Source organism: Epinephelus fuscoguttatus, linkage group LG4, assembly GCF_011397635.1.
Source record: "Epinephelus fuscoguttatus linkage group LG4, E.fuscoguttatus.final_Chr_v1".
In the NCBI taxonomy this organism is placed as follows: Eukaryota; Metazoa; Chordata; class Actinopteri; order Perciformes; family Serranidae; genus Epinephelus; species Epinephelus fuscoguttatus.
The window spans coordinates 21,396,928-21,421,386 of record NC_064755.1 but is presented as its reverse complement, the minus strand read 5'-3'; the positions used below and the strand labels follow the sequence as shown (position 1 = coordinate 21,421,386).

At 43.5% G+C, this 24,459-nt stretch overlaps 1 protein-coding gene across 4 annotated transcripts in view; it reads right to left on the bottom strand.

Moving 5' to 3' along the window:
- Positions 1-24,459, bottom strand: part of LOC125887893 (genetic suppressor element 1-like) — a 49,387-nt gene that overhangs the window by 12,786 nt on the left and 12,142 nt on the right. For 2 of the 4 annotated variants that reach the window (XM_049574992.1, XM_049574993.1), the window contains exons 2-5: positions 6,722-6,901; positions 3,903-4,102; positions 605-771; positions 278-481 (exon numbers count right to left, since the gene is read on the bottom strand). In XM_049574992.1, coding sequence (XP_049430949.1) covers positions 278-481; positions 605-771; positions 3,903-4,102; positions 6,722-6,901 — 751 coding nt within the window. Of the gene's footprint in view, positions 1-277; positions 482-604; positions 772-3,902; positions 4,103-6,721; positions 6,902-8,974; positions 9,037-17,989; positions 18,121-24,459 lie in introns of those variants that run through there. The other 2 variants (XM_049574994.1, XM_049574995.1) reach the window with 2 other exon arrangements.

Sequence of the window (24,459 nt, the reverse complement as noted above, 5' to 3'; positions counted from 1 at the left end):
TCCATAGAGCAGCATAGTTTAGCTTTTAGCAGTGTTTCCAAAATTCCCCTTAAATGTCTCCTCAAGATCTTCAGTTGATTGTATTATAAGTAAGTTGCTTTAACTATTTTTATCTACGCTACAATATACTCCTAATGAGAGAAATATTCAAACCAAAGACGTGATTCTTACAGCTGCACCCAAATGTCTTTATGAGAATCCAAACAAAACTTTGTGGGTGACAAGATAACATGAGTCTGAGAGGTTGAGGATTGGGAGTTTAAGGTGGTGTTATTACCTTGGTAAGGACAGTGGGTGGTGCAGGTAGGCAGGATGATAGTAAGCAGCAGCAGCTGCAGCGTGGGCAGCAGCAGCAGGGTCCAGACTCAGGGGTAGAGACGTCAATCGGAGGTCATCTGAGGTGGCGAAGGGCCGCAGTGCTCTTAGGTACTCCTCTGGGACGGCACCGGAGGGAACCACGGGATGTATCTGCCCAGGCAAACTGCAGAAAGAGTGCACACACACCATTAATCTTAAACTGTTTATGTGCTTCCAAATAGATGTATGAAGATTTTTTTAAAGGTCATGAATACATACAGTCGAACTATGAGTGCATTGCTCTTACCTAAGGCTCTGTATTCTGGGGTCCTGCATGACAGAGTTGGGGGTGAGGCCAAACGCGTGAGCCAGGGGGTGAGGTGAAGGCGTGGGCGGAGTCCTCTTATCCTGTTGGGGCTGGGTGTTCTCAGCACCCACCCGCTCTCTGCTGTGTCCCTGAACACTCTGCTCAACCTGACAGAGAGACAGAGAGTGTGAGAGCAGACATTACTTTGTATATTCATGGGGTTAGAGCGTGTGCGACGTTGAAACTGAGCAGAAAAAGTTCAGGAAAAGAGGAGAGGAAAATGAGACAGGGTAAAACCCCCTCTAGCTGCAGCCAGAGGCTCAGAGGAGTGGAAAAAGTGGGTCTGATATGTCATAACAGGTCAAGATCAAAGTGGAAAGATGATCCTAGTATCTGGCCAACTGCTCTCTCCTTCATTGCTCTCACTCTCTCTAAGAGCTTCCCACTCAGAGGATTTGGTTGCCACAAAGTCCTTGATTGCTCAGAGAACAATTCCAACCTTCAGATCACCACCATGACAAAAGCAGTCATGGAAAAAAAGCAAAATTACAAAAAGATGTTTCCCAAACTTGCATATAAATTAAAAACAAATAGTGACACAGTTGGCAGGGATGCATACCATGTGGCTGTGCTCTGGGCTTGGCTCTGTCCCAGGGTGCTTAATATGTCATGTGTCATTTTTCTACTCTCTCTCTGAAAATTTCAACTGAAGAGGCAAAACGCCAAAAGATAGAAAGAGTTTACAGCCATGCTAGCAGCTCTGAGAGGCTGTACTCGCAGAGTGTGACATGCTGACCTCAGAATACTAACATGCAGGTGAAAATGTAACTGTGCAGGAGATTTTTCGTGTTCATCATCTTAGCATCTTAGCATTTTTTACAATTTAATACTACTGCTTTGTTTTTAAGTATTGTAACTTGCACTGTATACATCTCAGGTATGCAGGCTCAAGGATTGTGTTGTGCCATCTAGATGTTTGTGTTCTTGAATCTTGTATATAGTGTTATTTATTTATGTTGCAGTTTGATCCCAGACAAACACTCTCTCATTCTGTGTTGCACAAAAATACTGACTGATTACTATTAGCACTTTTACACAAAGTCCAGCTGAAGCTGATGGTAATGGCATTATATTGCAGGTATTTGGTCAAAAAACAAAGTTTGGGTGGAATTAAAAGGTTCACCTGATGATGGTCCATCCAAACATTTTCATCTGCTTATTGAGGGCCAGGTCGCAGGAATCATAGTCTGGACCAGAGCTGCAACTAATGAATACTGTGGATTCATTAGTCACTGTGGAAGTCCAAGATCACGCCCTTACATATCTTGTTTTGCAGCACAGGACTTTTATTTTGACAAAATTTAAGACATTTCCACCATAAATCGATGCAGAAAAGGCACAAACTGGTGCAAATAATTCACCAGAGTGCAGGAAATTAGGAGTTAGATGCTCAAAATTTTCTGATGGAGGACACCCCAAACCCCACGTGTCATATGCACCCTCATGTTGAAACAAAACCCACGCCTTTGCATAGAGAAGTACAGAAACCATAAAATATGAAGAAGCTGGAAACAGAGAATTTTTACCTTTGTGTTTATTGAAAATTATTCAAATCAATTAAATGATCATCAGATTAGTTGGTGATTAATTTAATACAGTGAATCAGTTAATCTATGATTTATTGCAGTTTTACTTTGGACACCTGTGCAAATTTAATGACAATTCATCCAATAGTTGTTGACACATTTCAGTCTGGATCAAAATAGTTGACTGACCAACCCACTGACTGACATACTGACTTTAATGACTGTCATTCAGAGTCACACTGCTGGTGTGGCTGACAATATAACTTTGTGGGAAACATCTTTGACGACACTGAGTTCTCCAGGATACAAAAGGAATCGCTGCCAGGAAACCTTGGACAACCATATATTGATAAGAAGAAAACATATGTTTCACATATAATGTGTCAAATCTTGTTGCTACAGCAACAGACATCAATACAGGTCGGACCGACCACAGACAAACCAAAAACAAATGATTTCTCCCAGCAACACCCGATCTGCTACCTGATTTTTGTACAACACTTGCCCTGCAGTGAAATATCTGCGCTTTGAATATGTTTGAATAGTTTTGAATGTGTCACTCATGGAAAGCAGATTCAAACCAGCGACAGACCGTCTCTCTCAGTCTAATTCAGCAATCTTCACTGGTTCAAAATGAGAAGGAAAGACGACACACAGAGGGTCTGGAGACCAGCCATCGCATTCCTTGACCTCTGACCCCGCAGACAGCCAGCGGCCTTCACAGATGCAGCAATAAACACACACAAACAGTCTGTTTCTTTAGCTTAAATCGTCCCGTTCTCGGACAAGCTGCATACAGTAAGGACAAACACTGAATCCACACAAAGCTTTAGAGCCCTCTCTCTGTCGCTCTCCTGCTCATTCTTCCTCTCCCTCCCCTCCTTTCTTAACATCCTATTCTCTGTTTTCCTGCCTCCCTCCCTCCTTCTTTCTCTCTGAATGTCTGAATGGGAGCCCCAGGCAGGCAGAGCCACAGAGTGGTCTTTGTGAAGGGGGAGAAAGGCAGCTCTGATCCAGGGGGAAGTGGCTACTGTGGGGGCTAACCCCTGCATTGTGTGAGGGGCCTGGTTCCTCGCCCCACCTTAAATTCGCTCGCACACCCACAAGCAAACACAGCCATAGACGCACGCAGACACACACATACACTGGTCCCTCTTCACATCCTAAGCCTTTTGTGGCGAAGGGTCAAGTACACACACACATATGCGCGCACACACGCACACAAACACTGCAGGAAGCTGAACACAATAGGTGCCAGTCTCGGCAGCCTCCAGGGTTTCTTTACAAACCCCTCATGTGTTGCAGAAAAAGACATGGACTGATTAGTGAGAGGAAGAGGGAATGAGGCGGAGGGGTGAAAGCATGAAAATGAAAGAATGAGACAAGACATGGAAAAAGAGAGTGGTCGGTTAGAAAGAAAAGAAAGAAACGGAGAGATGGCTGGTTTTGACAGTTTGATGTTGACAAGCACTGGGACTATTTCTTTAATGGAGGGAGCAGCAGGAGGACGGATAAAGGAGACAGAAAGAGACAGACGACTCATCTGTGCTGAGAGAGAGCACGAGAGGGAGAGAGAGAAATGAGAAAAGGAGAAACCAGCAAGACAGGGGAACAAAAAGTACAGATACACAGAGCGAGAGCAGCAGATGTCTTGTCTCAAATTTGTCTGGAACACCAGCGTGTACGACCATTTGATAAATGACATGTCTTACCTGTCGTCCGTCGGCCCTCCACAGGCCGTTGCTGGTCTTGGTGGGGGCAATGGTGACAACTGGTGGGGTGCTGGGGACACCGTGTCCCCGGGTCTGGCCCAGGAGGGGCCCTAATGAGCCCCGCTTCGGGGTGGTGACTGGCGAGTTGTGGCTGGTGGCCGGGGAAGAGACTGGAGACGACTCACCGCTGAGGGCAGAACCTGAGGCGGGGAGAGACAGGGGTTAATGACAGCAGGAACAAACTGCAGCTATCAGACGGCAGATTAAAAAGATTTTCAGGATCAAACAATCCCCCTGCGACATAATGCAGATGGCGCACTAAAGAGAAACTTTTTTTTGTCAGTGTGCTGGCCTGTGACGAGGTAAACAGTGATTCAATCATTCTGATGAAAAGCATTCCAGATAAATGTGACAGAAATAAAGGAAAGTGTAAAAAGGTACACAAGGCAGAAGAGATGTGGAAAATTGTACAAAATGAAAGTGTGTGTGTGTGTGTGTGTGTGTGTGTGTGTGTGTGTGTGCGCGCGCACGCTGATGAAAAAACCCACAAAAATCAGATACAGAGAGAACGAAAGAAGGATGTCATAAATGAAGGTGTTAAAAAGAGGCTGGGGTGTGACACGGCGAAGGGGGAGGTGTTAAATGTGATAAAGAGAGAATATGTGTGTGTGTGTTGTCTGTAACATTCACGCTACCATTACTCTATTACTGTAACACTCAGCAACCAGCTGACACACAGAAACACACTCAGAGATAGAAAGAGGGAAGAAGTAATGAGATGTAGAGAAGGTGGGAATGAATGAGCTCATGTAGAGCTAGAAGGTAGAGAAAGAGCTGCAGGGACAGAGCAAGAGGAAGAAAACTAGATGATGATGAAGAGAGAACGGGAGAGAGAGAGAGAGAGAGAGAGAGAGAGAGAGAGAGAGAGCTTGTTATAATTGGCTGTAATTAGATTCTCATTATTAGGAGATGAATGGAAACGGATGAAGGAAGAGACAGAGAGGGAGAGGTCAGGATAGGTCAGCTCTTATTCAACACCTTCATTAGGACACCAATGAGCTGAGTGAGGACACACATACACACACACTTATACACACACACATGCACAACCAGCGAGCTCCCAGGCAGTAAAACGTTTTACATTAATCCACAAAACACAACCTTGGTCTGTGAAATGATCTGCTTGCACAATTATTGCCACTGTGTTGCAATACAATGTGCAATTTTCTGTCATTAACACCTCATTTACATCTTAAAGGAATAGTTCAACATTTTGGGAAGTACACTTATTTGCCTGCCAGCGGAGAGTAAGCTGAGATGCCTGACGCCACTCTCACATCTGTACCTAAATAGGAATTTGTGGCCAAGAGACAGTTAGCCTAGTTTAGCGTAAAGAATGGAAACAGAGGTTAGCTAGCACCGCAACAGCTCACTGATTAACATCTTATATCTGGTTTGTTTAAAGGGGCATTATTATTTATCATCTACATTAGTGGTTCCCAACTGGTGGGTCACGGGTTCCATTCTGAATGGACCACAAGTGACTCGCAAACGTGTCAAATTTATTTTAGTACAGTGAATTTCTGGCACAGAGTTTTTATTTTGAAGTGATGTTTCCTGCTGTAGAGTGACTGACTAACGGACAGCTATTTAATAGAGACAGCAAACTAGCTTGATGACATGTCCAAACGCAAGTATGACTCTTAATGTATTAAACTGTGGGACCTCAAACTAATGACCAGTGAGAAATCTGGACCCCATGGCTGGACCAGTTGGGAAACACTGTTCTAGATTCTGAAGAAGCTTCTTGGATGAGAGGCGAAACGTCTTCAAGAAACACAAGCAAGTCCAGTTGCCTACGATATAGCACTTACTATTACCACGACCTGGATGACTGAGAATCTTCACCGACAAACTGTTCTAGATTGTTTTGGGGTGAGTTGCCAAGTGTTGGAGATATCAGCTTTAGAGATGGCTTCTCTCTTTGCTTTCCTGAACTTCACCCACCAATTAAATCACAGCACAGAAGGAAGTGTGCATCTACTGCTAGCTCACCTAGCACCACTGAGCTAGATAACGTTACAGCTAAGCCCAGATGGATGCCATTAATGTTTACATCTCACAAGCATGAGAATCTTGTGCATGAGTAGATGCACGCTTCCTTCTGCCCAGTGATACAGTTGGTGGGTGTAGTTTGGTAGAAAGAAAATAGTTCCTTCATGAAACTGCTCACAACAAGGTCTGTGGATTACCCTGAGTAACCAGGTCATGATCTCTGGAAAGAGATGTTGCTGTTGAGTTTTACAACAGTGTTTTTGGCACTTTGAGCACCAGAAGCCGAGTGCCATTTAGTTTAATTAAACTGGAGAGAAGGCAGACATCTCTGTGGCCGATATCTCCAACACTCTGCAACTCACACCAAAACAATCTAAACTGATGAAGAGCGCTACAGGTAAGAGGAAAAATATGTATTTTTGACTTTGGGGTGAACTGTCCCTTTAATCTGTCCACAAAACAAAGTGTAAAAATGACCAACTGAGGTTTCCCCACATGAAAAGGAAATACTGTAAGTATATCACCTAAAATGTTGAACTTTCCCTTAAGACTTAGTTTTACAGCTCAGTTTCTCTGTTCAGAGTTGACAAACAACAAAAACATACGGACACATTAAAGGATGTTGAAACAACCAAGACAGCAGGAGCAGAGGTGTTTTTTTGGAGTGTGGACAACAAAGAGGAGTTTATTGTATGTGTGTGTGTGAGTGTGTGTGTGTGTTTGTGTGCAGCTCTGGGTTTTAAAGAAGTAAGATCACCACTCACCTCTGGGATCCTCGGCCTGTTTGGCCAGTTTACGCAGGGCAGCAGCGAATCCGGAGTTTGCAGATTGGGCAACTGCGTTCCCATTGGTTAGTGGGCTGAGGGGACTGACAGTAGCCGTGGTGCGAGTTGCCGTGGAGATCATTCCTAATGATGGTGATTTATTGGACTCATGGTTCATACCTGAGGAGGAGAGCCGGAGGAAATGTTGGGGGAGCTTTGATATATGGAGAAATTTCACCATGACATTTATCGTTTGATATACCTCGATAAAACACGGGACAATCCTGTTAGAAAATAGTGTGTGATTCTTTTGTCAACTGGGGAATTCAATTAACACCTCTTTCTTTAAAAAAAAATCTTTGGATGATTTTGTAACAACATGCGTCAGGTTTTGAACACAGTTGGTATCTCATTTATCTTGAATGAATGAGACTCGTACACAAGTGCTCAAAGAGAATGGGCAAGTGTGTGTGTGTGTGTGTGTGTTTGTGTGCGTGTGCGTGTGCCTTTGTGTCTGGACATCATAGTGAGCACATACGCGTGGGTCAGCTCCACAAGAGACAAGAGTGGAGGGAGTAGAGCTGTGTCAAATAGAGCGGTGACCCTAATAGCAAATCACACACATGAGTGCATACATGTCCATTTCCTCAAGGGAGCCAGCCAACACATCTTAAGACCTCGGGAGTATCTACACGCAAACATTATTAAGTATCACTGCAGTTTTACGCCCTCAAAGATGCAAGCACACACAAGTAAACACACACAGCCACACACACGCACGCACACAGATAACCAGGAAACCCATCGATCTACTGAACAGTGGACACACTAAGAGCAAACGTGATTAGCGTAACCTTTGTCTTCACCCTCTACCCTCTTACTGACCCACTAATGTTAATTACAGCTGGAATTAGCCAGCAGCCCCCCTGCCTGCTACAGCAATGACCTCATTACCACCACACACACACAACCACCTTTCAAACATGGATACACACATGCCACAGGAAGAGCAAACAAACAGCCAAAGCAGTAAACACACTCATGAAAAATTCATACGTGCACATTGAACACCATTATCGAATGCTCTGCTCGTCACATGAAAGATTTTTTTTTTTGAAGAGGCGATCTAAAAAGGGGCGGTCAGCTCTCTGAGTTTTGTTAATTCAAAGTATCATAAATCTCGTATCATTTGCAGACGCCAGATGAGACGTCTGCCTTCTACCTGCCAGCTTTCACACGTGAGCAAAGACAGGCAGAGGAAGCTGCAGAGCGACAAACAGAGCGAGAATGGAAGATATATGAAGGCAGGAGTGAGGGAAAACACAGAGAGGGAGAAGAAATGAACAGGAGCCAAATCTTAAAGTAAGTGGACATGAAGTGGAGATCCATCAGAGCAATGTACATGCGCATTTTTCCTGCATGTTTTGAAAATTTAAAACCAATAATCAGTTAAATGTAATCAAAGTGTTGAAAGAGCTACTCCAGGTTGTTACCAGCTGCCACAAAGCAACACAGACAGATAAGAGTGTGTCAGCCTACATCACAGTGCTCTGAATGACAGGTCTAGTGTGTGTAATGTACACAGCTAACATGCTTCTCACATGCATGATGTGTTTAAACATCAGAAGACAAAAGGCTACACAAGATGTATGTGTTTCTTTAATGTTCACTGTTCTTCTCTTACCTTTTTATAGTTAACTTACGTTTTATTTCCTTTCTTTCACCCACTATTTTGCTTTAATTCTTCGGCTACACTTACGTATTTACATGTCATGCCGATAAAGCAAATTGAAAGTGAAACACACAGAGAGGGAAACAGAGATGAAGAGAGTAAAAGCTCAGATCCTGACAGGCTGTGTGTGTGAATGTGTGAGTGTGTGTGTGTGTGTGTGTGTGTGTGTGTCTATATCTCTGTCTCTGCTGAGCCCAGCAGTCAAGGGAGAGATGATAAGACAGTTTCTATCGACTCTTTCTCTCCCTCCTTCCTCTCCACTCACTCAGTCCTTCCTTCCTCTCCCTCTCTCTGTGTGCGTCTCGTTTATCTCAGCATACTGGAGCTTATTTAACAAAAGCCAACACAAATAATCTCCTCTCTGTTTCTTTCTTTTTTTTCTTTCTTTCTTCCTCTCTTTTTTCCCCTACAATCTTTTGTCACGGGCTATTCCTGTGATATTTACTCATGTCATTCACAAACACAAACATACTAACATATGCATGTAAGCATAATTCAAACATGCAAACAGACACACTCACCCTCCCGCTCACTGTTCTCCTCCTGCTCGTCGTCTTTCTGCTCCTCTGTGAGACTCTTTCTCTCTCTCTCCCTCTCAGCCTTGCAGCTGCTACGTGGTCACGTGACCTCTTTTCTATCCACTTCCCCCCTCCTCCTCTCCATCCACCGCTCCCCCACCTCCCCTTCCCTTCCCTCCCCATCTATCACCCTCTCCATCCTGCCTCCTCCTCCTCTCTTCTCTCGTCTCTGTCACTCTTTTTATCTTCCCATTTTCTCTCCTTAGCTGTCCCTTCTCTCCCTCTCAAACTGTGCTCTCTGTCGTTTTCTTTTCTCTCTTCATTCTTCATCCATCCTCCTTTTGGCTCACACTCCCGGGAGGGTGGTTGGGGGGATGGAGGGAGGGGGGAGTAGAAAGAGGAGGAGGGTTTAGGGTGATGACGGGGAGGGTGTGTGTGTGGTTTTGAGCTCTGTGTGTGTATGTGTGTGCGTGGCAGCGGGTAGTGTTAACCCTCCATCCATCACTCTGTCTCCCTGCTAGTCAGCTCTGTCTGCTTTGTGGACAGGGGTGAGGTGGGGGAGGGGAAGTTTCTGACAGTGGCCTGTCACCCTTCACCTCTGACCTCTGCTGCCCCGGACAGCAGGAGGTTGGAGGGTGAAACACACAACAGCCCTAAACACAAATTAAGACATTTAACTCCCTTTAGGAATCTTTTTTTAAAGTGATGACTGAATAAATAAACACGAGTCGGAGGACATGCCTGCAGCCTCATGAGGCTGTGATGCTCATTGTGCACCAGAGAACTGTTGGACGGAGGTTAAATGGAGAGACGACTTTGATATTCATCAATATTGGAGCAGAAAAATGTAAGTTTGGGCAGAGGATGGTGCCACTGGAAAGGCCATGTCTTTACCATAATCTCAAGGGTTTATCCTTTCTAAATTAGTCATTAAAGGACATCCCGGACATGCCAGGTTTGACATTGTCACGTCACGTTCAGCAGTTTCTTCTTAACTTCACTTTGAGATGAATGCAAGTGTAAACATACTGACATGATTACATTTAGCATGTAATATATGAGCTACTGTCATTACTACAAATATACAAACACATTAACGTTGTGATAAAAATGATGGCATCATCCTGACAGTACATATGTTCCCCAGCTCTAAATTCCTGTAATATAATAAGACACACTTTACATCTGTCATCCTAGTGATTTAAAAGATTTACAAATGTCCAAATATTTCTCTTTGAGACTGGTAAGGGCTATCTTTCTAAGAGCACAGGGGAGGAAGGATGTTTCAAATGCAATTTGAACAGTAAAAATCTGTTCAGCCACAGTAAAGATATCAATGTCTGAAGGCAAGAGAACTGTCTTGCACAAAATTTGAAGGCGTAGGTGTCAAGGAGGAAAACATCAAGAGGCTGTGAGCTGTAGGTTGGTGATTTCAACATATCGAAGCAGGGGAAGATACATTGCAGAAAACATAAAACTCTTTCAAGGATTTAAATAGGCGTGGGACGATATGAAAATTTAATGTCACAATAATTTTGGTAAAAAATAATTGTGACACATGGTGTTATCCAAGGAGACATCTAAATATGCTTACAATTCTGACAGCTTATGCTCATGTTAAAAATTAAAATGGTACTAAAACAAATTGGAATCACTTTACCTTATATTTTGGGTTTGGGTTGATGAATCACTTCACCGCCCCCAAATGACCATTTGTTTATCAACTTCTCACCCATATTGAGTTAGATTAATTCAGAAAATTTTGTTTTTCTTGCATGCCTCCTTAGACCGAAGAATCCAAAAATGGCAAACATTGTTTCTGACCAGCACTGAAAGTGGGAGCAGAGATTAATTTCACTTCCAGTCCCCATTGGAGAGGACTAAACGCAAGATGATGCAATGTGTTTGGGAAGCACTGAGCATGTGACTAGATACATGAGACTTGGATCATACTGCACGACTTGTAAACAGATGTTTAAATATAGTTTTGCTGCTGTTAAACGTGGTCCCCAATGACTTAAATTCATCAACAATATTTGGTGGTTTTGGATTCTTTGTTCATGCAAGAAAAACAACTTTTTCTTCAAGAATTCAACATAACACTGGGTGAGTAATTGATATAACAATGGTCATGTGGGAGGTGTGGTTTTCTTTTAAGAAACAAATATTTTTATTGCATTACAGAGAGTCCTGTAATGCAATAAAAACAATCTCATCTCATCTTTTTTTAGTGAACATCCTTTTTAGACATCCTTTTGACTATTTAAAATTGCACCATATCTTTCTATGTGACATATCCCAATTATTCATTAAGATCTTTTACATTTTTCTTAAGTTGGTGCATATGCAGCCTGTTTTTGCAGAGTCTCTTATATTGTTGGTTCTCAGATGGTCTCTTTGGGCTCGCAACAATCACCTTATTGTAAGTGTCCCCAGTCTTAATGTGTGCTGGAAACATAGTGATGCCCAAGTTTAAAATTTGACCTGCTGGTGTCACTAAATGAAAGTCAATCAGTCACAATTCATCCTCTGGGAACCAGAAATATCTTCAACAAATTTCTTTGCAATTCATCAAATTACATATATAATGTTTCTCAGGCTCAAAGTGTTGGACCAGCTGACCAGACGTGCATCAACCAACTGACGCTCCCGTCCAAAGAGTCATCAACCAGCCGTGACTAAAAATATCCTGACGTATGCCACAAACTAATAATAAAACTACCAGCTTTGCCAAAATGGAAATGGAAATCCGGGTGTGACTCCATTCATCCGCACACACACGCACACAGACACACACACACACGCACACACAATCCCACTCTGCTCTACATGATGTAAGTGATATCGGACATGTTGAGGCCTGTGTCTTTGACACCTTTTTTGTGTCTCTCGCTCGCTCTCTTTCACTTTCACTCCCTCTCTATCTGACACACACAAAAACAGACAAACACTGACTACACAGGGGAACAGTGAGGACAGCGGGGGGGACCTGCTCTGCCCCGTCAGCTCATTAAAAAAGCACAATGCGTGTGTGTCTGTGTGTCTGTGTGTGAGTGAGAGAGAGCAGAGATGGGTCATTAGGATGGAAGAAGAGGTTGTAACACACTACCTACTCATTAACCCTCATCACGTTGGCATGTCTGAGTGTGTGTGTTCTTGTGTCGGCTACTGTGTTAACACTTAGACATTAAATTGACTCTCCTCATTTGTGTTTACAAACAGTTACCTCACAATACACCAATAATGAGCGTGCACACACACACACACACACACACACACACACACACACACACACAGTCTCTTAACACAATATACACTCTAGTTTTAAGACATTATTATTTGGGCTCCTACAGCTGATACTAATCACAACAACAGCTACTGTTGCTGTTACAATAGCTGGCAGACTTTTTCAAATTCCTCTGACGAGCACACACACAAGGAGAGAGGGAAAGAGAGGCAGAGGAGAAGTAGCCAAATGTTTTACAGCCTCTTAAACTTGTCTGTAATAGCAGTCAGAGTGGCGTCAACACAGCAGTCTCCAGGGTTACTCCAGGGGCTGCTAAATGGCTTTACTAGCTCCAGTCACTCTGCAGCTCGCACAGAAACACTTAACACTTCCTTACAATCCATAAACAACGCACACACTCCCCCACTCCGGCATCTCACACACTCACGGACACAAGAATAGGCACGCAAATTAACATAAACGTCAGAAAAATCACACGAGACCCGACAACCTAAAAAACACACATATGCGAGCCGTCTGTGCAAATCCATGGCAAAGACGGGCTCATGCAGAATTAGCTGACTCAAGATCCAGGCATTGTGCGTCACAAAACGTATGCATGTGACCCCTAGGGACCAAACAGCCAGCACGCATTTATGGTCCCGGGATAAATGGAGCAGAAAAACCACATACTGTAATAACCAACACCTCCAGCGAAAAAACAAACAGGAAGCAACATCCAAAGACACACTGGAGCAGAGAATTAGCAGCACGCAGCAGGAAAAGACGGAGAGAGTATGGGAAGTGTAGCAGTCATTACTCTGTTTTATATTAAACCGTGTGTCCGCTAGAGCAGCGCCATGTTTACTGTGCAATCATAACAGAGTCGAGATGTTAGTGAAAGGTCTATAAATTATCACCGCCACAGCTTAGAGCAGAAATGTGGGCTGTCAGCAAACAGGATGGCTACGTTGGAAAACTCTTCATCTGTTTTGTTCTCGTCTCCCCTCCCCTGAACTCGGGCCCTTCGCTTGCACCTCCTCCTGGCTGCAGGGCACTTTTCCTCTCCCAGTGACCCCTTCTCCATGTCTCTAATCAGTGTACTTGTCTACGAGCATCTTGTCACTGTCTGTCAGATACAGAAAGAAGATATAAATAGCAGCTGTTTTGGGACTTTCACTCTTTTTTCCATCTGTCCGCGTTATCGTTCCTTTGCCTTGTCATTTCCTCCTCGCTATCTCCTTCTCAGTCTCCTACCACTCACTCGACAGCTTCTCCCATCACGTCGGCTGCATTTCTGTTTTTCTCCTCCGAGTCATCGATCTTTTCTGCAGCGTGTGGCTCAGTCTCGCCTCTCTCTGATACTGAGATGATGCAAAAAGATAAAACAATCTGAGGCAAACCAATCTTACTCTGTCTCAGATTGTTTCGGCTCCTGGCTGCATCTGACTCTTGCCCGCAGGTTTTGTGTGTGTCTGTGTGTTCAGCGTTGGAGGTGTATACAGAGGGTCGTGTCAAAACAGTTGACAGCCACAGCTCCCCCTCTTCTGGCCCGAGGCCGGCTCTGCTCACCAGGTGCAGACACCAAGGTGGCTAGACCTCAACCATCTGAACAAACACGAGAGGGGAGAACACACAGAGACACACTCTCATTGCACAAAGGTGTACGAAAACAAACAGACCAGCAGATGCACGTAGAGCGGCCTGACAGGCTGGTTAAGTATAAAGTGCAGGGTATAACTGAGGTGTGTGCTGCAATACAACTATCGCTGTAGTAAACAAAGACGTTGGTGTTAAAAGAGTAACATTCAAGGTGAGGTTTGGGTCAGCAAATCAGAAGAGGGGCTGATCCTGTTGTCTCTGAGGAAATTAAGTTTACAGATTTTATGGATTATTTCCTCGTATATTACCACTGAATAGATTAGACTGGAGCAATGAGGAAAGCAGCCTTGGCAGCTGATTTATTCCTGTCATCACCTCCGTCTTCTGTGTCAGCTGTCGGCGCTGTAACAAAATAATTTGCTTTGTGTCACCATGTTGTGCCCGTCCAACTCTTTTTTTCTCAGTATGTGGAAGATGAGGACTTTGCAGTATAGATTCAGTCTGCAGTACAGTATATGCAGATTTAGTTTCAGGAATGCATTTTACACTATATACTACATGACACAGTCTTGGACAGAACAGGACTACTTAAAGGTCCAACTAATAATTACTTTCATTGGCAATTATATTTCTGATGGACTGAAATATTTAGTCACACTGTTTTCTAAACTATTGTTTAAGGTCACCAATGAACTTTGAACCTCCACCTACAGAAGTTGCTAAAGTACAATTCAATGACAACTGGCAAAGACAATGCAATATGACGCTCCAGAACAGATATTAAATGGTCCTTTGGGGATAGTGTTTAGTCAAATGTTGTTTCCAAGCTCAAGAGAGTATTGACTTCTCAATTAAAGCTGGATTGACGGACTTTAACATGTAAATGACTGTCTGTTACCATCAATCCCAAATGAGTTCACACAATGCTGATTTAGCCTATCATCGCCCAGCCTGGTCTCACTACAAGCTCGTGAATAGTGATGATGTCACTGAAGTGTCTCGACATAATTATAGTGATGTGTGGGGCATCACTTAGAGGAACACATTCAGCTTTCCCATCAACTCCAACCCATGTAAACCCATCTGTATCACTATCAGATGCCCACAGCAGCTGACATAGTTTAAAGAGCATGAAAGTTTGCTCAGGGTGGGTGGGACCTGCACCGAAATTGTGCATTTTATGAAGCCAGCCAGGGGCAAAGGGGGCAGGATGTTGGGGAGAGAGTATAGTGACGGAGCAGCAGGAGCTAGGAGTATGGCAGAAACTATGGTGGAAAATCCTCAAAAGCGTCCACGAAAAGTTTCTGGAGTGGATGCTCTGGGTAAAAAAAGATACTCAGCACTTAGTGGAAGGATTAAAGTCATAAAAAAGATTAAAGAGAGCGCTCCTGTGGGAGGAGGGATACAGTGAGCTCACCTGAAGGTATATGTCATAAGTATGTGCCAACAGTGTTCATGTAATTGCTCTCACTGCCAGAAGGGGGAGACAAAACTGCCACACTCCAGCTTTAAACAATTAACTTAACTAATGGTACACTAAACATAAAAAAACAGAGGAAAATGTTATTAGCAGGTGCCAAGGTGACATCTTTCATTGTCTTGTTTTGTCTGACCAACAGTCCAAAATCAATTTCAGGTCCAAATACAATTATATTTCATCCTCCTGCTTGAAAGGCTGGAAATTACCTTAATTAAATAAATTCATTGATGATCAAAATAGTTGCCAATTAATTTTCTGTCTATAAATCAATGGGCTGTACAATAGTTTCACCTCTAATGGTACTGAAACTACAAGAGATAAGAAGTAGGATTAGATAATTAGATACACTGAGTAGTCTACCAAAAACACACACTACAGAGCAAGGATACTCAACTTGTTTCACACAGGGGCCCCTTTTGCAAAATGACAGGAGGCCAAGTGCCAAATAATAAACAAACTACAGTGATATTATTGGTATATATAACAAATGAATTGCCTGATTTCAACCTCGAGACCTTTTCTGTCCTCACCAAGCAGCAACCTGCGGGGCTGAATACAGAAGCCAACACAGGAGTACCAAAAACTGCAGTTCATCGAATGGCCACTTGTGGCTGGCTCCCTCAGTAAATCCCCATAGACCCCCATGTTAAAATGCCCAATTAAACATGTCTACAGCCTGGTACAAAAAATGTTTTTGATCTCTAAAGCTAATCTCCTCACTCATGACAACTGTACAGGGGTGAATTTTTTCATTAACTCACCCGTTTACATTTTATTAAGGCTCAAAGTTCTGCATATTTAAGGGCGGGGCCACTTGAGTGACAGTCTGTCTGCGAGGCGTTGTTGCAATCTATGAGTAAGATCCACCCCTTGTTCCTCCACAGCTATACTCTTTTGTCCAAATATGGTCACTTCTGGCTCCAAAAAATCACCGGGTGATGGCCAAAATGTCCAACCAGAGGTTTCGAAGGTCATGGCAGCTACATCCATTATTATATACAGTCTGTGGTCCTCATTCATCTTCACCAAGAGGCAAACCCAGTCACACCAGCCCACACAGGTCAGGTGCACACAAGGGCATTTCTAGCATTTAAGGACATTCAGGGTTTCACCAAGACCTCTGTCACGGAGTCCGAGGGATCCTCTCCTTGTACTCTTTCTTATTAGACATGCTCTATTTTCATGCTTTCTTATGCTCATTATTTAAAATTAAAGTACAAAACAACCCCAGTGTGAATCAATTTATTTTCATTGTTAATTAGAAAATGGTTGGTGGGCCACCCTGTACCCTAGGCTGTAAGTTGAGTATCACTGCCATAGATGAATATTATGGTGATTAATGTTTATTAGCTTTTAACAATTAATTCACCAATACACACAGTTTTAATAATTTAGATAACTAAAAAAGACTGGTGTGAATCTGAAGCCATGGTGTGTTTGAGCAGTGCAGTCTGGGTTTACAGTATCTATATGAGAAGGAGGTAATTAAAGAGATTGGAGGTTTACTCAGTAACCCCTGCTGAGCAGCTGGTCTACGGCAGGTCAGGAGCAGCACATGGCGCATGGAGCGTGTGTGTGTGTGTGTGTGTGTGTGTGTGTGTGTGTGTGTGTGTGTGTGTGTGTTGAACTCCACCTGCGGGCTGTGTACACACACAAAAGCGACGTGATCCGCTTGACTGCTGCTAATGCACCCGGCGGCATCTATCTCAGCCAAACAATACAGTCGCTGTTAAAGGTCCCCGGATTAAAGAGCGACTCCTCTGACTCCCATGGGTGCTGTGTGTGTGTGACAAAACCACCACAAGGAAACTAGGTGACACACCGCTGTGTTTCAGGTCTGTCTTCCTTGTCAGTTGAGTTTACCAGGAGCAAACAGGAGCGGTGTGTGATCACCGACGAGTTTGACAAGAAAGATAACATAACAAGGAACCACAAACACCTTCACAGCCTGCCTCACCTTCTGCGGCTGCGTCAAGGCACACACCATTAGCAGAGCGAAACCGGAAGTGCGGAATTCTAACTTCAAAATAAGAGCATGCGATGTTCGCTACATGGAAACACGCGATGTAAAACTATTTTTTTTTTTAAAGAGATTGTATTTAATTGTGATTGAATTATTATGACAAAACTATTTCTGGTCAAGTTTCCGTGACAAACGTTGATAACAATTTATTTTGAATCAGGAAACCAGAAGCAGTTTCCTCCTGCTGCCTTCATACTGTCCGTCAAGCTGAACCAGTTTGTCTGATTACATATTTTCGACTCATTCAATCACACAGTGTACACTGTGTGTGTTATACTCTACAGGAGTTTATCTAAAAATAGCCTCCAACAAAAGTGGAAATTCACTTCCTCCAGCAGCCCATCTAGACAATAAAAGATAAGATGTACAAAGTGAGCACACAACTGCCCACACACATCAAACTGATGCTATAACACAGGGAAACACATATAGCGGAGATAATGAGACATTTTAAGTGTTTTTTTTTAATTTAGAAGGAAAGTCCTAAGGTCATCAGATAAAGTCACCTCTCAGCAACGCAGACGACATCCAAGAAACAATTCAGATGATTTAATTAATCTTAATGGTAACTTTAAAAGCAGTAGGCTGGATACGCACAAATGAACGACCTTATTATTTCACACCAGTGCACAACAAAGCAAATCCCGGGACGTTCTGTAGTAAAACAACAAAAAACAGACAACTTACCGCCTCACCAAATAAAAGACAGTCCTCGGGTTTTGCGCATCCTTTAGGTGGATAAATTACAGAGGCTCTGCGCGCAGCAATTCACTGTGTGATCTCCCCGACACCACTACAACACACACCGATGTGGTGATGTGGGAAGGAGAAGGACAACACGTTAACTGTCCTCAGAGAGAGGGAGAGAGGCGGGGTATGAGAGGGGAGGGGAGGGGAAGGGGAGGGAGGAGGAGGAGGGCGAGCACCTGCTCCACTGATGCTCCCTGGAGAGATGGAGGGATGGAGAGAAGGAAGATGTGGCCCCAGACTGCTGATACTTCACAGCCTGGACATGTTTACTGTCCACCGGAGACAATCAGATCTGTTCAAGTCAGCTCCTCCTGCTGCTGTACGCTCACACAGTACACAGGAGTACTGGCTGGCTAATTGAACTCATCATGATTATACTGCTGGTATTGATCTACTGCTGCTGCTGCTGGTGCTGACAATAACTCACCACTTTACATACTAATATTATTATCATCATCAGTGGAAAAATAACCAAATCTTGACTTACACAATGGTAGCAATGACGTGCTACAAATATCAACAGCAGGGTTTTAATGTTGCAGATGGTCCAGGTGTTAAGTCTGAGGATAGTGTCCTTTATAATGGGGCATCATGTTTGAGCAGCTGCTTGTATTTTTAGCAACTAAAAACCTAAGTGGCAACCTCTGGAGCTGAATAATGGAGCCAATGTGCAAGTGCCAAAAACTGCAGTTCCTTGAACGGCCACTTGAGGCTGGCTCCAGTCAATTCCATGTTAGAATTAACTTAACAGCAGAAATAAACATGTCACAGCCTGGTACAAAAATGGCTTTGGTCTCTATAGCTAATTATAACATTCATGAAAACTGTACGGGGTTGAATTTATATATGACTAACCCTTTTACATTTTATTAAGGCTTAAAGTTGCAGATATGTGGGGCGTTGGTATTGTAGTGGATAGTACAGAGGTATTGCCTCACTGCAGCAGCTGCAGGTTCAGTTCCTGGCTTGCGGCCCTTTGCTGCATGTCAGTCCCCATTCTCTCTCTGTCTCCCCATTTCACTCACTGTCCTGTCCATTAAAGGCAAAAATCCTCCAAAAATAATCTTTAAAAAAAATAATAAAAAAGTTACACATACGTAAGGGCATGGCTGCTCTGAGTGACAGACCATCTGTGGATTATGTCCTCAGGTTCTTGGTCAGATCCACCCTCTCGTTTTGATTTGTTTTTGACATTTGCCCAACTGAGCAAGTAGAGCTATTGTAACCGATGTGTAATTGTAATAGGTTTGTATTTCACCAAGTCCATCTTTTGTATTTGTTCATATTTTGTCGTTGCTTTCTTTATGTGTTCATACTTGTTTCTGTATTTATTTTGAGGGAGTTTTATTTTGGTAAATTCGATTTTTGTTGTGTGACCAACATTTTGGGGCCGTCATTTCCTTTCTGGACTTCATGAGGAGAGGTGTGTTTGTGGAAAGCTGATCAAGAAAAGTTGCTGTGCTGATTTTTATGTGATTTGCACAGAGAATAAATCCCCCTGGTCAGCACGGCAGAAGTTTTCCTCCTCTCCTTCCTGCCTTGTCCATGAACACAACACAGAGCTTGTAGCAAACTGAAGTGTCAGGCCAGACCAATTACACTAGGTTTCTGGTGACCTGATGAATGCCATTATTGATTCTGCCTATTAGCCCGATTCTTTATTGACTGCCATATTGATTCCTGATCAATTTTCTGTGTGGAAAAAGTAGGCTTAAACGGGTTTTCATCATCAAGGCAGCTGCCTCTCCAACACAGTGTAGAAAAACATAGTAGAGAGTGTAGCAAAAATATACATGTGACTCAGCATGATGCCAATGTTAATATAGATATTTGCCCTCAGTAATGGGCATGCTGCACTGTTGGGAAGCAGCGGTCGTGTGTAGAATGTCAAATACATGGCATTCCTGGTATTAAAGCCCATATTGCTTAGAAAGATGTGTCAACATACTGCTGGTGTTTCAACCGCTACTTGAAATGATCATTTTACAGACATTACAAGCAGCACTGTTGTCATCTTTCTTCCTGGAGTGAAGCCAGGCTTTGGAGCGTTTCTTCCTCTCTGCCATGACTCCTTCTAGTTGCGAGTTTCCAGCAGTGACGATGCAGGAGTTTGACATTGTTTTGTGATGTGCAGCTGTCAGACAAACAAGGAGCTTGGAGGCATGCGATTCGGATGGATTGGACAATTTGGAACCGGCTCTCAATTCCCTTCTCTATGTAAGTCCAATAGCCACTCTTCTTTCAGCCCCGAAAAAAATATATCAGGTGCTTAAGCTGCTAAATGCTCCATATGTTCACCAGCTAGCTGTTAACCTTGTCTGTCTGCTGTTTGGGGCTGCAGCAGGTTTATGAGAGCCTTTTTCACTTTAAACATCTACCTGCAGTGGCTGGAAATGACACTGCCAACTGGAAAACCAAAACAATGAGCTGAAAAATGCTAAAACGCTCTGTGCATCTGAGGGGAAGTGATGAGTCGGGTGAGAATTGTTTGTGGGTTCTCTAAGAGCGGCACCTTTCAGATTACACACAGTCATTGCAGATATAAAATATATAAATTGTACTGTAGACAAAGTTACCGTAGAGCTTAAGTTGAATTTGACTTCATTCAGTTTATATTCTATTACTCTTACCATTATGTAAGGAGGATACTCATGATGAGTTTTCTGATTTTCTACATGAATCCCTCTGCTATTCACCAAAGTAACAAACATACTGTATGAAGTAGCGAGCAATAAATGTGTTTATTAACATTCATCTGTCATCATACGCTATAGGCTCACTCAGCCTGCTTCATTTAGTCTAATATTTCAACATCTCCCCTGGGCCTCTCTGTCTGTCTCCCTGTCTCTCTCTTTCTTGATCATTCCTCCCTTCATCTCCCCATCCCTCTCTCCTCATCTCCCAAGCAGCTGCTCCACTTTGCAGCTATTTAACAGCTGTTTTGCATCGATTTGCGCTTCCGAGTGCAGATTTCTACCTTGTCCATCTTCCTCCTCCCTCTCACTTTCTATTTCTCCCCCCTCTCTCTTTCCTCCCTTCCTCTTGCATTTCTAAGATGCCAGACACACAGTAGCACCAAACAGCCTTGATGTTTTCCTCAATGAATAGACTGTCTCCTTCAAGTCTTTCCCTGAGATCCATTCACTGATGAAAGACGCACACACACACACACACACACACACACACGCATGCATGCACCCTAATGGACACACACACACGCGCATGCACATACACACACACACGTACATGTGTGCACAGATTAGCGGCCCCCTGCTTCCCTACTTTTCTCTCTATGGAAACAACAAGTACTGAAGGAAGCGATGAAAAAGAAAAGAGAAAAGTGAGGCTCCCCTATAATCCCCAAATCCCTCTCTCTTGTACTCAAACCTACACAAGAGAAAAGAGGGGGAGTGAACGAGTGTGTGTGTGTGTGTGTGTGTGTGTGTGTGTGTGTGTGTGTGTGTGTGTGTGTATTTGTGTGTGTGTCTGCAGAGACTAGTGTAGCCTGACATGATTTATGGTTTGGCTGTGTACTGCAGGCAGACACTCTCAGTTTTCTCTGAGGTGGGTGTCTCACCTCCATCCTTTGTGACCTATACAGGTTGTATAGCATGTGTGTGTGTGTGTGTGTGTGTGTGTGTGTGTGTGTGTATGCGTGAGAGAGAGACAGTAAGATAAACTGTAAAATGTACACATGAGCTTGTGTGTGTAACTGCAGGTGCATGAAAGAGAAGATAAACCTGATTGAACGTGTGCTGCTCTGTGTGTGTGTGTGCATGCGTGTGTGTGTGTGTTTCTGTGTGTGTGCTTGCAGTGTAGGGGTCAAAGCACACAGCGGTGTGTATTCTCCGGGTGGGTTATACTTGGCGGTGGACTGTAGGATCCCCCATTAAGTAGCGTGTAAAAGAGGCCAAGCACAGAGGCCATTATGAACTCCGGCAGTAATAGCTCCAGGAATCTTACTGCCTCTGGAGAGCTGGTCATTAGCCTATTCCTCTCTCATAAAGCCCTCTATCCATCACACACACAAGCATACACACATTTGTATGCAGACGCAGCCACATGCAAACACACGAGCACATGCATGGCTTGTCTCCGTCTCCTGCTTTCTTGCTCTCTGTCTATTCATCTCCGGTGAAGAAGAGTATAGTGCTGGGGATACTGCTGCAAGAACAATCCACCAAGACATCCGCAGATGTCTTCAAAAACAGATGCACATAAACACACATTCGCACACGCACACAGATGCTCATTTACAAAAGCAGCGAGGCATAATATCAGCCATGAACCCAAACCGCTGATTATTTAAATGTATTCCTCCTTCCCCATCCAGTGAAAGTGAGACGCTGTAGCAGCCTGTTAGCTCTGGTCAGGTAGGAGATTACAAACAGAAACACTGTCACATGTAATGGCGCTACGTGGCTGGACAAGCATTATAATGGCAACTAAACCCACCTTCTGAGCATTCACACACACACAAACACACACACACGCACTTATGTACATCTGCATATACACACACACACACACACACACACACACACACACACACACTATGGCAAGATTTATTGGCAATTCAGAGAGTGAAGACAAACTGCAAAGGCAACAAGGAGGTGAGTACGCTTTTTATCCTCAGGCAGCTGCACACACACACACACACACACACACACACACACACTCTCTCGCATACTATACAGTGGTATGTTCACAATCAGCATGCAAAACGGCGTGCACATACATACACACACGCACAGCGGCACAGAATCACTACTGGCTCAGCAGCACACATACTGTAAGCACATGTATTTACTTTCACCTCTGCACACACACATAAACTCACACCCTCAAAGTACACAGACTAAAGCCAGAGTAACTGTGGTTTTAATAATGGCGCGTGCATGCCCACACACACACACACACACACACACACACATAGAGAACATTGTGTACCAGCACACACAAAGCAGAGGGAGTCCAGAGAGAAGAGATACCTGGGGATGGAGACACATTGGCAAAGGTAATGCTGGAGTCAGTCACTCTTTCCTTGGGCAAAACACGTGCACACACACACACACTCACACACACACACAAACACACACAGTGCTGTAAAGATAAGCACTAATCCTGTTTATTACCTCCTCCCTCTCCACACTCTCCCTCTCTTTTTCATTTTATCTCTCTCTCGTTTTCTCCCTCTCTTCTCTTATTTTTCCTGTCTCTCCTCCTCAAGCCTATTTCAGAAGGGTGCACACACACACACACACACTCTCTCACTAACACACACATTTTGTGCACACACAAACACACGCACACACACATTGTCAGTTTACTCCTGTGATGTTTGTTGGCCTGGGGCTGAGACGAGGAAACAGGGAGGGGAGTGTTGATGTGTGCTGCTCTTTTCCAGCTCCAGCTCTGTTCACGTCCTGCAGAGAGAATTACCTTCCCTTTGTCTGTGTGAAGGGGCTGCTGCCTTTACCATCTGTGCAGCGGTTACAGTGGCAGGCGTGTATGTGCGTGTGTGTGTGTGTGTGTGTGTGTGTGTGTGTGTGTGTGTGTACTTGTGTGTGTGTGTGTGTGTGTGTGTGTAATCTTCCCAAATAAAGACATTTCACAGGATCTGATGTCTTAAAGGGGACATTTTGAGAGTTAAGACTTAGGGGTGAGGTTAAAGGTTTCGATCATATGAAGTTTGTACATTTGTCCAGAAATTTAAATATCAATTTAAACAAACACTTAAAGAACTTCTTGACCTTGAAAAACAGTAGTTGACAATTCCACCTCAGGGTCCAGGGCACTTATACTGGTGCTTTTGATCACATTATGGGATTCATCTGCTGATGGAGTTTTACATGTTAAAATTTGTTCGAAACTTAAAGCCTTTTTGCAATGTAATATAAATCTTTTCTATGCCATTGTTGGTAGTTTTTTGCTAAATTGGTTTATATGTGCTTTTTTTTTTCAGATTACATTGTATATCTTTTAAAGTAGCCGTGCAGAACTTTACGTTTTCGTTGATTATAGTGCCCCCTTTGGTCGAAGCAGTATGACACCCACAGCCTGGTGTCGTAAAATTCCGACTGCAGCCGGCATTCGACTTCATTCGTAAAATCTCGACTGCAACCGGCAATTACCGCATGCATTTGTTTTGGAGAGCGAGAGGAAAATCATAAATGTTCTGGTGTAGCTCTGAATTTCTTATAAACTGAGGACAACTGCCTGCTGTATATTTGTGTTCATGGTCACAGTCACAGATAATTTTGTGGCGTTTGTTGTAACGTTACTAGACACATCAGCTAACGTTAGATTTAGCTTGCTTATAACTTCCATGTCGTCATATATTGAAGTGAAACAACATCTAACGAGTTGCGGTATATTCTCTAAATAAAAACAAAAATTACATACCT